Here is an 18,702-nt window from a genome sequence, read left to right as displayed (position 1 = left end):
CTTTACCCTGAGAAGAGACCACTGGGGTGGAGTGGGGGGGGGGGGGAGTTATGATAGCACTTTGCAAGGCCCTAAGTGTGGTGGCCCCCCTCCTATGGAATCCCTGCCTCTGGAGGTCAGGCAGGCACCAACTTTGTATTCCTTTCGGTGCCTCCCAAAAGCATCATTATTCCAAGAAGCCTTCCCTTAATGACCCGTTTTCTTTGCACTTTGTTTCTCTTAAAAATGGAATTTTAATGTATTTTATTACTTTTTGATTTGTCCATTGCTCCAAAATTCTTGCATGGGGAGCGGTATATAAATATTGTAAATAAATAGCTAATGGTTGCCCCATAGATGAGGGGTGCAGCCTGTTCTCTGTCATCCACAGCTGCAGGATGTGAAATGAGGGACTTAAGTTGCTGGAAGGTGGATTTCGGTTGAACTTCGGGGAAACTTCCCCGGTGATCCAAGTAGGCAGACAATGTAGCCAACTGCCTCGGGAGGTGATGGGCTGGAGGCATTCAAGCAGAGACCGGACAGCCATCCCTCAGGCGTGCTTGAAACTGGATTCCCGCAGCGAGCGAGCAGGGGGGGGGGGGTTTAGGGTTGGGCTGGATGGCCTCACGGGCCCTTCCAACTGTAGGTCTCGGTAGGAGCCGCCCAGCTAAGCGCTTGCTCGCGCCTTGCCGATCCAGCGGCGCTCGTCGAGGCATCTGAAACTTGGGTCGGAATAGCTGTCGTCGCTGGCTGAGTTCGGACGACGCGCTCATCAAATCAACGGCGAGGCAGGAGCAGCACGGGAGGCCAGCGTTGGCCAGCGCGCCGTCCGAGCTCCGCCGCGGGGCTGCCAGCCAGGGGCGCGCCCGCCCGGCCCCGCCGAAGGCGCACGTGGGGCCTCGCCCGGCCGGAGCGCCGCCTCGCCGCCTCGCCCGGCCTCCCTTGGCGGCGCCTGGCCCGCGCCAGCCAACCAGCCCGGGGGGCGTGGGAGAAAGGGGAGGAGGAGGCGCGCCGGCCCGCCTCGGCCACTCCGGGCCACGCAGCGCACCTTGCGGCAGCCTGGACCGCGGCGCCGAGCACGACGGACGCGCTCGCTTGCCTGCCCTCTCACCCGCCCGCCGGAGCTGCTCGGGAAAAGCGAGCCAGAGGCCGGCGCCCACGGAGCCAAAGTCCACGGCCGCCTTGCGCGCATCGCTGGCGCGGCTGCTCGTCGCCTCCTCCGCCTTCGGGGACGCCGCAGGCCCCAGCGCTCCTCTGCGCGCCCGAGCCGGGCATGAGCGGCGCCGCTCGGGGACCAGGCGGGCGGAGGTGAGCGCGTGCCCAGCCCAGCCTCGCCGCCGCCGCCGGGGGGCAAGATGGTCAGCGCCGCCGCTTCCGCCGAAGGCGCTCTGCTGGCGCTCGGTAAGTGCGCGCCCCGCGCCGCGCCGCCCCGGGTCGCAGCGCTGCGCTGCGCTCCTGCCCTCCTGCCTCGCCGGCAGCCGGGCGCGCCTCCTTTCCAGAGGGGGTTTCTCCGTTTCCGGAGCGCCCGCCCGCCCCCCGCGCCAGGTAGGGGCGCATCGCGCGGCCGGGATCGCCGAGGCGCTCGGGTGACTGCGCTTTACCGGCGCCTACTCGAGAGTAAGTCCCGCCGCACCTCGGCCCGACAAGGCGTGCGTCGCGCACGGCCCACCCGACGGCGTTAGGGCGGCGGTCGGGGTTTTCCGGGCGCCTGCCCGGCTTGGGACGGCCGGGCTGAACAAGTGGAAGTTTAGAGCGGCCCCGAAGCGAGCCCCGGGCCTTCGCCTGGGCTCACTGCCAGGCGAGCGGGCTTAGGATGGCAGCGTCTCTCCCCCCCCCCCCCCCCCCCCGCTGGCAGCTGCGATCGCATCCCCGTTTCGTGTACAGCCGCTACTAAATTTTGTCTTCACCTAGAGCCCTCCTATTCTTCAAGCGTTAGGGAAGGGGAAGAAAGGGTTAATATAGTCGAGGGCAACCTAGAAGAAAACAAGGAAGGTGAGGTGTGGTAATAAACTGCCTTGTTGAGGACTATACCAGCTTGAAGGCAGGTGGTACTTGCTGAGGACTCTACCTACTTAAAAAGAAATAATAATAATACAAAAGGAGTAAGGTACTCACTATTCTGCCTCCTCCCAGAATATAACTTGCTGAAATATAACAATTGGAATACACTTGCAGGCTCTCACTGCTGCCACCACCTGGCTACCTTCCTCTCCTGGCTTTTATGAGCGTTTTCTTATCTGCCCTCTGTGCTATTCCTCCTCCTCCTCCTCCTCTTGTTTCTCATGAGGTTTGCTTTGGTGATTGAACAATAGATGCTGGAATGTATTTTGACCCTTGTGATCTTTTCTGCCTGTCTTCTTGTAAACAGATGTTTTTAAAAAGACAAATGGCTGGTAAGGTGACTTGGCTTGCCTGTGAGTGTCCTTTTAATTGCACAGCAAGAAAGACTACTTGAGCATACAATATGGACTAGGGCTGTTTTTGTGCTGGGTAATTAGTAACCTTTTTTAAAAAAGAAAAAACTGAAATAGCTGGATAATTACAGAGATGCTGCTTTGGGGAATTTAACAAATAATGTGGAGCCCGTCACACCACATTTAAAAAACGACGTATGTTCACAGGTGTGAGATTGCGCTGTTGTGTGAGATGTTGTGGCAAAACTGGTCTGGCAGGTGCAAACTCTTGTACCGGACATAAGATTATAACTTGTAAATCAAACTGAATAAAGAATATTCCAGCCGATTGGGTGGCTCAGGTAACCTAACAGAGCTCATCAGCATTCCCTCTCTGTCCGTGATCCGAAAAGCTAAAAAGCACTTCAGTTGCTTCTGACTGCATCTGCCTAAGAATCAGTGGCAGATGTTAGATTGAAAGGAAGACCTGACAAAAGAGGGAGGAGGCAGAAGAGGTAATCAGGTAACATTAAGAATTCTCAGGAAGATGTCATATGTCATTTAAGGGGTATAAGAGGGCAAGAGGGTTTTAACAAAAGATTAAAAGCTTGTTGGGTGAAAGTGTATGATCTTCCAGGTTAAAAGCATACAGATGTTAAATGTTTAGTTGGTATATCCAAAAACTTGCTCTGCCTTCTAGTGACCCAGGATAGGATGACTTTCTATTATGGGACATTGGTAGCAATAGAGTTTCTGGATATAAAGATCAGATATAAAGATCTGGATATAAAGATTGTACTTGGGAGTACAATCCATAAACCTAATTCTTACTTTTCCCCAAACAAACAAACAAACAAACAACTCTCTCGCTCTCCTGGGAATTCTCTTCATCTTCTGTATCCTGAAACTCCCAGCCTCTGTTCTTGAAATCCAACAGCTCTGTTAATTAATGAGGTCAGGAGTCCAAGCCTTGTAAGGGCGCGTGTCCTGTGCATGCTTAGACAGCAGCGACTCCTGCAACTCCCAGCTTTCTCAGCATGCTTGGATTGCACCCTGATTGAATCATTTTAAGATTGTTTTCCATTTTACCTACACATTCCTTAAAGCAGTGGTTCTCAAAACTTTTGAGCTCCAGGGAACCTTGGTGCAGTACTGCAGGAGGAAGGTCTGTCTTGGGTTATGTTCAATCCAGGCCAGGGATGCAGAACCGCCGTCTGCCCCTCCAGGTGTCCACAGAAGGCCCATCCCCACCCCTTCCCCCCAGCCATCGATCGTTGGGTGGTTTCCCAGCTCTTGGGCTGTTTTCCCTCATTCTAAGAGGTTGAAATGAGGCTTCAGGGCTGGCAGGAAGAACTTTAAGCTAAAGTAGGTTGGCATTTTTGGTATTCCAGCCACACCCCTTTTTGGCTTCAGCTCCACCCACTCGAGAGCTCCTCTGTAATGAAATTTGGCTTTTGGGCTGAAAGAGGTTGTGCGTCCCCAATCTAGGCCCTGCAAGGTGGGCAACTTTGGCCTCCAGATGTTTTGTACTACAACCATTGGCTCTGCTGGCTAGGGCTGATGGGAGTCATAGGCCAAAACTTCTTCAGGGCCACAAGTTTCTCAGCCTGTCCCTAGAGAGAGTGTGGCTATGGGTGGTGAGCCTGGGTAAAAGAAAAACAGATTGGGCAAGAATGAATTGGCAGGAAGAGAAGAAGTGTTCGCCTTCTGTGAAATAAGTTCCTGTTGATGCAGAAAACTGTGGCTTCAAAGGAGCATGTTTAGCATGTTGAGGCTCAGGCTCCACCTCTGCCTTGTAATGAATCTTTGCGGCAGCTTACTTGTCCTTTGTAGCTAGCCACGCCTCCCATGGAAGCCATTTTGTGGTGGTGCCTGGGGCAGTGTATCAAATTGCCAAATGTGCCCGCAACACAAAAAGGTTCATGTGGAATGCTTGGCACACCTATGGGGTCTCTGTGTTGTCTTCCTCAGCCTGCTGTATTCCAACACACCTGGAAGGCAACTTTGATGATCAGCATCACATCTGGAGGGCATCTGGTTGAGAAGGGCTGCCCTATACCAACTGAGCATGCACCCCCTGTATCACATCCGATGTGATGTGATAGGCAACACTGTCTTTTATGGGCTCTTTATCTGCTGCTATAGATCTTCTTGTCAATGAACCTTAGGATTTTCCCAGCATACAATTTGCTACCTTAAAGAGATTGCGAGCAAAATAGACCTGTGCTGAGTCACTGAAATGGTGCCATCCTTGTTCATGGCACCCTAGAATAACATAAGTACTATTAAACTAGTCCTTTCCCCAAGGCGTTTCCGTTAAGTTATAATACATGGTTGAAGACTGCTTACTTCCTAAGTGCCATTGAATTAAGTGGGAATTACTTCTTTCCTAAACAGGTTTAGTGTCAAGATGCAAACTTCTAACGTGTACCTACGAGGCTTCAGAATGCCTTGGGAATTTTGTCCTGTTTCTGTGTGGCCCGCTATGTAGAACAGGGTTGGGCGACTTGTGGCCCTCCAGATAACGTTGGACTGCAAGTCCCATTAGCCCTTACCATAGGCAATGGGTTGATGGGAATTGCAGTCCAACAACATATGGAGGCCTGCAAGTTGTGGATTCTTGATATAGAGTCTCTGTTAAAAACAGAGTAAATCCAGGGTCAGGTTCTCACTGGTGGTACCAGTCCTAATGTCCGTTTCTCCTACAGGTGGTTTGCACATGCTTGATGAGTGCAGCCTCAAGTGGTTACTTGCATGTGTGAATGTGCCATAGATCAAATGCTGCAGATGAAACTTTCATAATGCCTTGCATCATGTCAAAGACATAGTTTCCAAAGGAGTCGGTCCACACATTGAACAAGTAATCAAGCTAGAAGTCCTGCACAACTTCTCATCTGTACTGAGCAAAGTAAAACGTATGGGTACAATCCAGCTGGACAACGTCTCCTGCTGAAGCCTCATCAAGCTGATACCTGTTTTCTGGGGAGCCCATCACACAAGCTTATGCTGTTGGCATTGCGCTGGAGGTTGCTTCCACCAGCGCTTCGTCAATTGCGTAAAGCCCCTTGGATACTGCCCACTCTTTGTGACGGAGCTGCGTCAGAAGATGGCGCAGTGCGTCCTACTTCTGCATTTTTCTCCACATGTTTGGGGGAAAGCTAAATTTGAGTAGAGTAAGGTTGGTAAAGATACTGACTTCCAAGAATGTTTGGGTGCGTTCGCAGTTGTTTTCAAATGTTCATACGTATGACTTGCTTCTCTGCATTTGAGGACAGGCAACTGAGCTGTGTTTGAGGCGATACGGGAATTGTGTCCTGTGAGAATTGTGGCCTATTCCCACTTGCAAGTCAGTCACTCGATGAACCTGCTTGAAGAGGCAGAGGATGGTTGAAATGGTGGTTGTCATCTTCTTTCCGTAATCCGTTACATTTGACTACGCAGCCGAGGGCTGCTGGGAGTTCTAGGTTGAAACATCCGGAGGGCAGCAAGTCGCCCAGCCCTGCGTTAGACTGCTTGATCCTGAAAGCATTGGCTTGGACCCCAAGGTTCTCTTTGCACCCTGCTTAGAAGAGCAGGCGCCTGTCACAGAAGCGTGGTCATGGCTAGGCCCAAAGGCAGCCTCCCCACACCTGGCAGCTGTTGGCCAGGCTGGCCGTGAATGATGGAAGTTGCAGACCGACACATCCAGAGGGCTCCAGGCTGAGGAAGGCTGTTTAAAAATGACACCCTCCCCTCTCTGTGCATCAAGTGAGAAGTATACTGTACGTTTTGGTAACCCTTTCCTGTGTGTTTTCTTAAATGCAGGCAGTTCCCTAATCAGTTTTGGCTTTTCTACTTCTCCCATCAGCCCTAACCAGCACAGCCAATGGCAAGGGATGAGGGCGTTGTACACCAAAACATCTGGAGGGCCACAGGTTGCCCCCTTCCCCAACTAGAAGTTCGCTTCTGGATGAGTGCCATGTCTTTGGGGTAGGCGTGAGCACTTCCTAGCTTGACTGTAGTTGGCTCTAGCTGGAATTGTCACATCATATAAAATGAATGCACGCTAACTTTTGGCAATAGAGAGCAAATTTACTTATTAATTCAGTATTGTAGGGATAATTTTGCTGCTTGTGTTCTGAAAATGCCTTTATTAGGCGAATAGGCAAGTGGGGAACGGCTGAAGGCCCGTCCCTTGTAAGTCAGTTGAAACTAAGGGCCACTTCCTATGTTAGCACAGCAACAAGCCCAGATGCGCCATCACGTTGTGCCACACTTGCTCTTTAGACTTACAGGAGTGCACCTAGGAATGTGCTGGAGTTAATGTGCTTTGAAAATAGACATATTATACAATCACTCTGAGAAAGAGCTGGGATGATTAGAAGCAGGTCTTCCTTATCTGACCAGTGTGTGTGTGTTTAGCAGCCTTCACCTTCTAGATATTTTGGACTTCAATTCCCATCAGCCCCAGCCAGCATGGTCTATGGTCAGGAGTTCTTGGAGTTGTAGTCTGACACATCTGGAGGGCACCAGGTTGGGAAAAGCTGGTGCACAGTGTTTTTTTGGTGTTTTTTTTTGAGGCACCTCTGGGTTTTTAGGTATACTCCTAAAAGATGCATGTCATATGCGTTATTCAATGACACATCTGGGGTTGTGTGAAACAGCTCTTGTTATGTTAACACATGCATGTAAAAGATATACCTGTAAAAGATTTTGGGTGTATATGTTAAAAAATTCCATGGATCAGTGTTACAAAGGCTTGTGTCTCTGGACATTCTTGTTCTGGCTGATTCTCTAAAATGTGTTGAAAAACAAAATAGGGAAGTGGATCTCTACAGGCAATTGCAGCCCAAGGGCAAAACATGGCATGAGCCAAGCCCATGCCAAGGAATATATTGATCAGTAGAGTAGACTCCTGCAATGCCTCATTCAGTGTGTTCAAACCTATGAATAGCTTCTTGACACACCTGTTGAAGGGAAACCTGTGCAGGGAAAGTACTGAGAGTTCAGAGAGAGCTTGATCAAAGGAATTGCATGAATGCAACTTTGCCTTCTGTTTTGGAGCTGGAAATTTCCCAGGAAAACAGTAGTTGAGGCCAAAGCACCAGCACATCTTATTCCTAACTTGTTTTTCCTGGCAAGATGAGGAAAACTTCAACATGATCATACTAATGGAAATGGTGGTTTGGTTGCAGTTTCACAATAGTATGGTCCATTCAATTAAAAGTTAAAAGAGGCATGCATGCTGACCTAAAACATTTGTCAGCAGCAGACAAGTTATTTATCAAAGCCTCCAAGACGTCTGCTTGAATGTTCTTGCTTTTCTTTATTATTCACAGTGTCTTTCCTGCAATTTTCAGATGAGACTCTCAGGTCATAGCTAGACCTAAGGTTTATCCCAGAATTGTCCTGGGGTAAAACCTGTACATCTAAGTGCCACACAGGGCATCTAGCGCTCAGGGAGGGACGAACCCGGGATGATCCTGGGATAAACCTTATGTCTAGCTACGGCCTTCGAGTGGCTTATAAAGATCGATAAAGGCCTAACCTACGCCAAGCAGGATATTGCACTATGAAAGCGGTATATAAAAGGCAGGAGCCACACTAAGCAGCATATAGACTATGAAAGTGGTATGAAAGCAGTATAGGGTATGTGTCAATGGGCCCCAACAGTTGTCAGCGCACTCCAATCATGATGTGGGGTAGTGTGGCTCCTGCCTCTTATATAGGGCTTTCGTACCGCTTTCATAGTGCAATATCCTGCTTCATGTAGATGAGGCCCGTGTCTCTGAACGTACAAGGAAGGGAGAGCAATGGTGTGGGAGTAAATGTCGAAGTGGAAATGCTCCTCATGGCTGTCTCCTTAGCCACCGCCCCCAAGCGCAGACAGCTCCGTGGATCCGTATCAGCAATGCAGTTCTAGTCTAGCAGGTTTACCTCCCCCAGGAGCAGTTCTAGTCCAGCTCATCGTTTCTATTGCCCCTTTCCAGGCCAAGCCATCCCCAAAGACTTTGCATTACTTCAGGGAACAGTGTCTTGGTGCTGGGAAAATTAATTTCATCCGTCCAGCTACTGTGAGGATTGGAGCTACACTCAGAGCGAATAAGGAAGCCTGAGGGGGTGTGGGTGGCAGATGCTGTGCTGCGTTAACCCCGGGCTCTATTATAGCACTGGAGGTGGAAGGGGGGGGAGGAATCCTTAGGCACGAGTTCTTGGCTCCAAAGTTCTTAGAATGACCAGCTAGGATCGAAACAGATCCAGGAGAGAAGGAGCTGGACGGTGCTGGTCTCTCCGCTGACGGAGTGCCCCCCCCTCTTTCCCTCTGCTGCAGCCATTGCTGGATGACATTCGAGGGGTGGGTGTGTGAAATCCTGATGGAGCTGGCTCCTTGGCAGAGTCTGGTCGTGGCCCTGCTCCCCTTCTCCTTCCTCTTCTCCCTTCCCTTTCTTGAAATTAAGCCACCACTTTTAAAGCAAATATCAAGCTTTTTGTCCACTGCTGAATACCACAAAGGTGTGACCTGAGATCTCAGTCGACATGGCGGCTTCCCTGGCTGACGGAGGAAGACACCTTGCTTTTTAAAAAAAAAGAAAAAAGGGGGGGTTGTCTGCAGAAATGTAAAAATGCAAAGAAATCTCTAAAGGGGTCAACTTGGCTGTGTGAATCTTCTTAGAAAAATGAAATGAGCTAGCTCAGCCTTCCTCAACCTGGGGCGCTCCAGATGTGTTGGACTACAACTCCCAGAATGCCCCAGCCGGCTGGCTGGGGCATTCTGGGAGTTGCAGTCCAACACATCTGGAGCGCCCCAGGTTGAGGAAGGCTGAGCTAGAGGGAAATGGAGCAATTCCTTTTTCTTTTTAAGAATGAAATTCTTCAATGTTTTGGACCCACAACTAAGGAATTATCTCATTTGAAGATTCCACCCCCCCTTTTTTTTTTTACCAAAATGTTCCAGTCAGGTTACATTTTTTTAAAAAAAGCCATCTAAAATCAGGAATGATTCTTGAATTTAAAAGCCATGGAGAGTTGTAACTCAAACATGTTTTTGTGAGAACTTGTGACAAAAAAGGGCAGCCAAAATAACGTTGACTGTTTTGCGTTGTCCTCTTGCTCGCTCTGCTGTTCCCAGCAGATCTGCACAGAGCAGCTCCACCCTTTGTTGCTGGGTTTCTCTTGGCATGGAATTCCCTCATGCTACCGAAACTTGCCAGTTTTGCTTGTTGAGTAAAGAGACGCTGGTGCCCTTGAGAGAACCGGGCTGCCAACTGGCCGTGTGTGAGAATGTGAAGTGGGGAGGGGCAGCCCGTTATTCCAACATTGGTGCTCCTCTTGGACACCCCCCCGCCCCTAATAGGCAATATAGGGCAGGAGGTTGCGCACTCCACCGCTTGGGGGAGGCTGGGATCTGGGCAGTACTCCTTAAACCTGCTGTGCCTTTTGCCCCCTAAAGATCATACTGTTCTGAGAAAATGCCGTGTTTCGAAAGGCAGCTCATGTATCTCTTAAATAGAACCTAGGTTGGCGCTACCCTTCCTCATTCTTCTGATTTTTTGCAAGCCATCTGACTCAGAGCTGGAGCATTTCAGAGTGAGCTCTTTTGGTTTCTCTGAGCAAATCCTGACCTGATCTTGGTTGTGGTGACGGAATATCATTGTGCATCCTGCTCTTCTGAATAATCCAACCAGTAATTCAAATCCTCTGGCCTCTGGCTGCCATGGGTCTCCTTGTGGTGGAGAAGGTCTGGCCCCTGAGCCCATCTAGAGAGGGCACACTGGCAGGGGCTGGAGAGGCCGTAGGGTTTCTCGTATCCTAGCCTCTCCTCTCCCCGCCCAATTTGAGACCTTTCCGAGGTTCTCTCTCTAGTGCAGGTGCCACGGTTCTTTCCATGGTGGCTGCGAGGGGTGGGGATTGGATTCCGGAGCCCCCTTTCTGAGGTCAAAGCAGTGCCTGCAGGATCAGAGGGGGGACTCTAAAGAACCCTGTGTTCCCTGGGACACTCTCCGGAGACCATAGGATTGCTCTCTAGGTTAATTGTTTAAGCTCCTTGCAAAAGTACACTTTTCGGACTCCCTAGACAAACATGTTCTGAATGAGATGTAAGTGTGTGGCCTGCCTAAATGTGCCCTCAGAACTTTGAGGGGAGTATATGTGAAGGGCTGTCATAGCGATGGAGCAAATATGTTTTCATTTGCTCCCCAGGTAGGACCTGAAGCAACAGGTTCAAATTTACAAAACGGAATTTCAACCAAACACCTTGGGAAGAACGTCCTGCCAGGGCCAGCTGGGACAGACGGCCGTGGGAGGTGCTGGGCTCTCCCCCTTCCAGTTTTTTGTCAGAACGCTGAATGCTCTTTACCGTTGTATCAGTTCATTTCCTGGTGTGCGCTGAGCTCACCTGGGGTGCTTCCAGCTCCCCTTTCCTCCATGTTTCAGCCTGTTACTAATTTTGGCCTTGGAGATATGGAGCATCATCAGTCGTGGGGCGGGGAGGAAATCGCGTTTCCCTCCCGTCGCTTTTCCTCCTGCTGCTGTCCCACAATAGGGACGAACAGCTTCCTCTTTCTCCACACAGGAAGAAAGAAGACGCAAGCAACGACAACGTGGCCCATTCAGTGGGCATTTTTATCACGCTACTTCTCCTGCACACTGCAGGAAATGGCAGCAAGTTCCGTAAATAAATCAGATTTTCCGGGTCTTTATTTTGTGATGGAAAAATGAGCAGAAGGAGTAGGAGATGTGCAGGAGGTGGACAGCTTTGTGAAAAGGACCCGCGAAAAACCATAGGTGGCCAGTAATGAGCGTGCTATAGGACACTCGTCTGACGAGCCCCATGGTTTGGGACTTAATACCTCATTCGGGCAGCCTTCCCCAACCTGGTCCCTTCCAAATTTGGTGGACCACAACTCCCATCAACACCAACCTTCATGGACATTGGTCATGGTGGCTGGGGGCCATAGGGGTTGAGTCCCATCACATCTGGAGGGTGTCAGTTTGGGGAAGGTTTCACCAGGGGAGGAATGAGGAACTGGTGGTGGTCCCCCCAGCCGGCCTGCGGAGCCTGCTTGGATTTCTCCAGAGCCATGGAAGGACAGTGGCTCCTGCCAGTGCTGGCTGTCCACATTGGGATAACAAGCCATGTGCCAAGTCGGGGACTTGGCTGGCGCTGGGAAGACCCACACCTCCTGATGCCAGCTGCTCCTGTTGCTCCAATGGGGATGGTGAGAGATGCACAAAGGAGGTGCCCGGTCCCTGTCTCTGTGCTTGAATTCCACGCCCCTCTCAGCACTGAGAAAGGCAAAATGGCTGGGGCCCGCAGTCATGGCCCGCAGAGGGCCAGGCGAGGGAGGGGCAATTTCGTTCCTCACTTCTGCGCCAGGGGATGCAGAAGGTCAGGGATGCCACTTTTTAGCAGGAAGACAATGGCTGTTTTTCACTTGCACATATCGAAGTAGGCAACGTTGGAACAAAGTTCCCTTAATAGGTTTAATGTGATTTGACTCAACTGATGTCATGTTTTGGGCAAGCGGCAGTATTTTTAGCTGATAAGGGTGTGCTGCCTTTCCACAATCCTCTGAGGAAAGAGGAAACATGGTGTTTCATCCCAGAAGCAGCTCTTGGGCGGCAGAGGATGAGCAATGCCCACATGTTGCTTTTAGGGCAAGGGTTTTGGGGCACACCTTCTTCTCAAGAGTTTTGGAAACACGTCATCTCTTTCCTATTGGAAGCATCTTCTAACATTCATCTCACTGAGATTCTGTACATTAACGGGCAAATATTCTTCATGCACAGCTGCACTTCTCTAATTAATGAAAGTGCTTGAACGTTTGCCATTGCTGTGTTGATGCTTAAAAGAGTAACACGAAGGAGAAAAGGCAGGCCCTTGCTCCAAGCAGCTCATAGTCTGAATTTTGACAGGAGGGGATGGACATCAGGGGCAGCGAAAGGCGGGCCAAGGATGACTCCGCTGGTGCAGGCCGGAGCTGCTTTTTCCAGTTCCTGCTGAGCACCCTGGGTCCCCACTGCCGCCTCCGGCCTGGGATTCCCCGCTGTGTTCTGATGCCCGATTCCCTGCACAGAGGAACCCTTCCCCTCATCGTTATCTTTAATTACAGCTCCCACCACCACCACCACCAAGGAACCCAGAGAGGTTCCACAGGATGGATGGGGAACCTCCCCAGCCTGGACGTTCCTGCTCCCTGGGCTAGAGGATGGGGCCCCTTCCTCCATCCTCTCCACCTCCAGGACTTTGCGCCATTCCCTCCTCCACCCCTTCACCCTTACCCTGCCTTGTCCTCCTCAGAGAGAGTCTCTAAAGCAGGAACAGTGGTCCTCCAGATGTGGGCACACAACTCCCATCATCCCTGATCATTGGCCATGCTGGCTGGGGCTGATAGGAGTTGGCGTTCAATAACATCTGGAGCCTCACTGTTTAGCCCTTGCTCCCACCCCCCACCCACCCCCGGCAGAATATGCAGTGCAGGATAGGACAGTAAAATTGCCCAATGTTTCGTACGATGAGGGCATTTGCCCAGTGTGTGTGTGTGCAACTTACACTGACTGCAGGATTTGACTCTTCTCGCTGTGGAACTCTTTAACGTGGTGTCAATCAGCAGCAGTGTGCAAAGGAGGCCAGGAGGCCTTTGGGGTGGGTGCGGGCAGAGGAGGACAGATAGGCATCGCTGCGTTCTTCCCTGTTTGCTTATTACTGGCACAGATGTAGACTCCGGCCTTGTCTGGATAATTTGGATAGTTACGCTGTGTCTTATGCAAAATACTTTTTCCTGCTGTTAAAGAATTTAAATAATGGAGATTTCTCAGCTGCTGTGAAGGTTTTCTGCTTGGCTTTTTTAATGGTACAGAAGTGCTGGCGGGATGATCTTGTGCCGGTTTGCCTGGTGTCCCTCTATCTTGGAACAGCTGGTGCAAACTTCCTCTGATTCAAGTTGGGGAACGGGGCCAGCTTGTGCCCGGATGCGCTCTGCACGCTCCGCATCCCTCCTCTTTTGCGCTCCTGCCAGCTCTCCTTCCATGCAGTCTTACTTCTGTTGTGGCCTCGCTTCCCGTCCCTCGTCCGACTTCTGCTTTGAATTACGTTCCCTTGTGGGTGGTACGTTGGGATTGAGGCGCTTCCTTGAATCAGCTGGTCTGCAAACCGGTTCTCTGCTGCTCATGGTTTAATGCACAGTGCTGTTGGTGCCTGTGCAAACATATGTTGCATGCAAACCAAACCTCTCTGTGTTTCCTCAGAAGTTCCATTCCATGGAACAAAATGTGTGTGCGTAGAGGACTGCAGTGGCTCAAAGCTCTGGAGTGTCAGCTCCTCCTCGTCTTTCCCTCGTCATTTCAGCTAACTGACCGTGGGTCTTATGCACGGGATTTGATTTGCGGTAAAAGTACAAGTGTCTCTACCCACTTCATAGTACCGTGGGCCTAATCCTGCTGTCCTGACTGGCGGAGAGCTTCCTGTGCATACGGCCTCATGAAATGTTGTCGTTTCTGAGGAGTTGCTGCAGGTCGCTCTCGGTCCCTGTGGGTTTTTCTCCTCTTTCCCTTGCAGGACGTGTATGGGCCTGAAATCTGGGGGTCGGGTGGGAATGCCAGAGCAGGGAGGAAACGGGACAACTCTTCTGTGCCCCATAACAGCATGATCAGGTCCTCCCAGATCCACCTCCAGGCCAAATGTTCCACCTTAGTTCAATTAGTAGAGAATAAATGTCTCTCCTTAATTCTGTTCTTGAAGCAGCTGGTTTTGTAGAAGCCCTTTTTATCTTCTTGGGCTGTGGGTGGCCACATAGGTAGCCAGTAGGGATGTGCTCCGCTTCTAATCGGACCGGAGAAGCAGGAGCGGAGCGGGGGGCTTCGCCTGCCCTTAAGGCGGAGGCGAAGAGGATTGGGGGGCCGGCGGAGCGTGGCGAAGAGGATTGAGGTGAAGGCGGATCCTTCGCCTCGATCCGGAGCTCTGCTGGAAAGGTAAGTGGGGTTTACTGGGCCCTGTCGCTGTCGCCGTCGCCCATGCAGCGACGGCGGCAGGGCCCGGTAACCCCCCCCGCCCTCCTCTCCCTTACCTGCCTCCGTCTGCGGTCTGTTGGCGTCTTCAATTGAGCCCGCGGTTCCACCAGGAAGCCTGGGCTGCTTGCGGCCCAGACTTCCTGGTGGAACCGCGGGCTCAATTGAAGATGGCGACGGACCACGGACGGAGGCAGGGAAGGTCCCCCTCTCCCTTGGTCCTTTACTGGGCTCTGCCGCTGGGACTGCCTTGAGTCTTGGCGTGCGTATGTATCCCTGGACAAGCTATCATGGTGGCGAGTTTGAGATTTTTAACGTGCAAATTGACGGAGCTATGGAAAGGGGTGTGAATGGGGTCCCCGATTTTCATAAATTCCCCAAAAATCAGGGGATGATGGGACTGCCTTGAGTCTTTGCGTGCGTGTGCACCCCTGGATAAGCTTTCATGGTGGCGAGTTTGAGATTTTTAACGTGCAAATTGACGGAGCTATGGAAAGGTGTGTGAATGGGGTGCCCGGTTTTCAGAAATTCCCCAAAAATGTATCCCTGGACAAGCTATCATGGTGGTGAGTTTGAGATTTTTAACGTGCAAATTGACGGAGCTATGGAAAGGGGTGTGAATGGGGTGCCCGGTTTTCATGAATTCCCCAAAAATCAGGGGATGATGGGACTGCCTTGAGTCTTGGCGTGCGTGTGTATACCTCCATGAGGTGTCATGGTGCCAAACTTGAAGTTTCTAACTTTAACAGAAAAAAAGTTGTATACTTTTTTAGCTTAATGCAAGCCTATGGGGGGGGGGGGGAAACGGAGCTCCGATCCAGATCCGGAGCTCCAAGCAGAGCGGAGTGGACATAGGCGGAGCGGGGGCGGGGCTGAGCAGCCTGATCTGCAAATCGCGGATCTGGAAGTGAAGCAGAGCGGGGGGTCCGTGCACACCCCTAGTAGCAAGGACAAGCCAACGCTGGCTGCGGACATGTTGCATGCCTTTTCTTTCTCTTCCTTCACACTCTGACTTCTTTTATCATCAAGTAGGCGTGGGATGGTGCAAGGAAACACCCCAAGCCGACATGACACACTTTTAACACGTGGTAGGCAAAAATAAGCAGTTTTCGTCTTCCATGGAAGGAACTGAGAGTTCCTACATTCCTAGTACAGTGTCACTTGCTTTGCTGTGGGTGGGTTAACCTACCCTTTGACCTCTGACCCTTGGCCTATCACCCTCCTGTGCCAGCAGAGGCCACTTTGGCATTGAAGCTCACTGGTAATGGAAGCTTCCCCTGCAACAGGTAAGAGGAAGAGGTGGGAAAGCAATGCTCCCAGTAGCAGAGGGTGTGTGTGTGTGCTCGCACACAGGCAGGCTGAGGAGGGTTGATCTAGCCCTGTATCCCAACCTTCCCCGACATGGCAACAAGAGAGCGAGAGAGCTTTTTTGGTGGTGGCCCCCCGTATTTCTAAAGCTCTCCCAAAGGAAGCTTGCCTTGTTCCCACATGACTATTTTTTGGGGGGTACCATGCTAAGACTTGTCTATCCCAGGCTTTTAAAGTATTTTAATGTTTTTAGTGTGTTAAGGTCCACTATTTTAGTTCCAGTAGTGTGGTTTTAATTCTTGTGCCTGCTTGTGGTTTTCATTTTTGCAACCATCTTACATTTTATGCTGTGCTGGGATGTCTGTTGGTTTTATGTTGTAATTTGTTGTTTCCATGATTTTATTGTTTATATTTTAATTGTACAACACCCAGAGAAATTATCAGATGCGGCATTTAGTAGATGAAATAACTCTCTATGCGGAGACCTTGGGGTGCAGCTGACACTCTTGGCAGGATTTATTTGTGCGTTAGAATTGGGCTCCCCCCCCCCCCATCCTTCTCTGTGCGAGTTGCTGTGTGAAAGATGTTTTTTGTAGTCCGGGGTTTCAAGACTCCTTCGGAAGTTCATGCCAGACATTTCTGTGCCTTCAAGTCCCCCAAAGACCATGGCTTTGAATGGAGCGGGCTGAAACTTTTAATAACTCAGAATTCCCAATTGAGCTAATGAGTTTTGTGTTTATCTTCTGCGGGTGTTAAACTCTGGCCCAGCTGGGGAGGTGCCTCTTTTGAGGGAATGCCGTGATCTGTGCCCCCAGCTTGATTCATGGTGGGCACTCGTCCCAAGGATGAGGTCGCTGAAAGTATTTCCAAAGCTTTCCCATTGCGCCTGGAGATGCTGTTGGCATATTTATGGATCTTCATTTGCCTCCGCCAAGGGCTGCCTTGCAGTGGTTGGGCTCTGAGCCACTGTCATCCCTAGCGCTATTTTGAGCAGCGTTAGCCCCCGCTCCCTGCTCCCCTACAGCTGGCACCTTTAGCAGAATCTACTCTGTCACTGGAGGCATTCAGACAGAGACTGTACAGCCATCGGTCAGGGATGCCTGAAGCCCGATTCTCACACTGAGCAGGGAGTCGGACTTGGTGGTCCCTCCTGGCAAAACGACTAATGAGAAGCTAACTCCACTTTATGACTTGCTAGCAATAATGCCTATTGTTAACGGCTGGACCACTGATGTTGGTGTCTGCAGTGGGATGAAGGGGAGAAATAGAGCCGGTATGTTTCGAGAGAACAGGCACACACATTTATTTACTTGTTACGTTTATATCCCACCTTTTCCTCCAAGGAGACTTGGAAGCCATATTGTTGCTTTTTAAGGGTGAATTGTCAAGGTGGGTGGAGGGAGAGATTTGCAGAGAAGCAGTGTGTGTGTGTGGGGGGGTCACAGCCACTAAAACTCCCCTGCCGTTTGTCTCCTGCAAATCTCTCCACCCCGCACACCTCCAGCTGAGGTTACAGACCCGTGTTTCTGTTGTAAGCATGGTTTAGAACAGTGGCTGGAGGCAAAGGGTTAAGTATTTCTCTTCCGTTCATGTGGTTTCACCCTGGAGAAATGGTGGCTGGACTCCTTGTTTCGTTCGCATGCTCTTGTGGAGAATGATATCAAGTTTTATTCCTACAAATGCTGCACTAGGAAGCAGCTCACGATTAAGAGCCGCTATTTGGCTTTGGGGCATACGTGATCACGTGCAGAATTTCCATGTTAACTTTCCCCCAGCATTTCAAAGGAGGACAACTGTTTCAGCCATGCTGCCCAATCAGAAGTACTGCTAAGGTCAAGAGAGCTTGATCCAAAACAGCATTCCCCAACCTGGCTGGAGGAGGATGGGAATTGTAGTCCAACACACCTGGAGGGTGCCAGGCTGGGAAAAGCTGCTCCAGAGCATGTATAAACATGTATGCATTGGGTCACAGCCTTTAATGTTTCATCTTTTACACTCTTTGAGCTCCCCAGATGTGAAACTGGGGTTATTAATGCTCAGTATTTTGTGTGTTGACTTAGCAATGCAAGTATACATGAATAATACATGAATAAAAGCTTTTAAAAAAACCAAAACACCACCACCCAAGGACTCTGGAAATTTTGCCATGGTGGGACTTCAGAACAGCTAGAGTTTTAAAATGATCTGTTTTAAAATGAACAATTTGCATATTTTCACACCTGGATGTCTTTTCCTCCTCTAGGTATTTTATTAGCAGTGTGCCAAGCCTTGGAGAACACAACATCTGCCTTGAGTGGTGAGTTTATTAAGTCGCAAAATGTAACGTCCTGAGATCTTGCCAGCCGTGGCTTTTGGCTTTGAGTTTGAGGACGTGTAAATCAAAAGCTGTGTTGGAGATTCTGTGTGTCCCCATTGATAGTGATGGTCTTGGATTTTAATGCCCTGCAGAGTCAAGGCCCTGGATATCTGAAGGGAGGGCCTCCTCATCTACCCCAAGGTCATATAAGGGCCTCCTCATCTACCCCAAGGTCATATAAGGGCCTCCTCATCTACCCCAAGGTCATATAAGGGCCTCCTCATCTACCCCAAGGTCATATGAGGGCCTCCTCATCTACCCCAAGGTCATATAAGGGCCTCCTCATCTACCCCAAGGTCATATGAGGGCCTCCTCATCTACCCCAAGGTCATATGAGGGCCTCCTCATCTACCCCAAGGTCATATGAGGGCCTCCTCATCTACCCCAAGGTCATATGAGGGCCTCCTCATCTACCCCAAGGTCATATAAGGGCCTCCTCGTCTTCCCCAAGGTCATATAAGGGCCTCCTCGTCTTCCCCAAGGTCATATAAGGGCCTCCTCGTCTTCCCCAAGGTCATATAAGGGCCTCCTCATCTACCCCAAGGTCATATGAGGGCCTCCTCATCTACCCCAAGGTCATATAAGGGCCTCCTCGTCTTCCCCAAGGTCATATAAGGGCCTCCTCGTCTTCCCCAAGGTCATATAAGGGCCTCCTCGTCTTCCCCAAGGTCATATAAGGGC

At 50.6% G+C, this 18,702-nt stretch overlaps 1 protein-coding gene across 1 annotated transcript in view; it reads left to right on the top strand.

Annotated features, from left to right (window-relative positions):
- The first annotated feature begins 1,269 nt into the window (after window positions 1-1,269).
- TGFA (transforming growth factor alpha) overlaps window positions 1,270-18,702 on the top strand; it is a 50,125-nt gene continuing 32,692 nt past the window's right edge. Inside the window, exons 1-2 of the mRNA XM_063139258.1 lie at window positions 1,270-1,380; window positions 17,908-17,961. Coding sequence (XP_062995328.1) covers window positions 1,335-1,380; window positions 17,908-17,961 — 100 coding nt within the window. The 5' untranslated portion in view covers window positions 1,270-1,334. The remainder of the gene's footprint in view (window positions 1,381-17,907; window positions 17,962-18,702) is intronic.

Source organism: Elgaria multicarinata, chromosome 12 (assembly GCF_023053635.1).
Source record: "Elgaria multicarinata webbii isolate HBS135686 ecotype San Diego chromosome 12, rElgMul1.1.pri, whole genome shotgun sequence".
In the NCBI taxonomy this organism is placed as follows: domain Eukaryota; kingdom Metazoa; phylum Chordata; class Lepidosauria; order Squamata; family Anguidae; genus Elgaria; species Elgaria multicarinata.
This window is presented reverse-complemented; position numbering and strand designations above follow the sequence as displayed.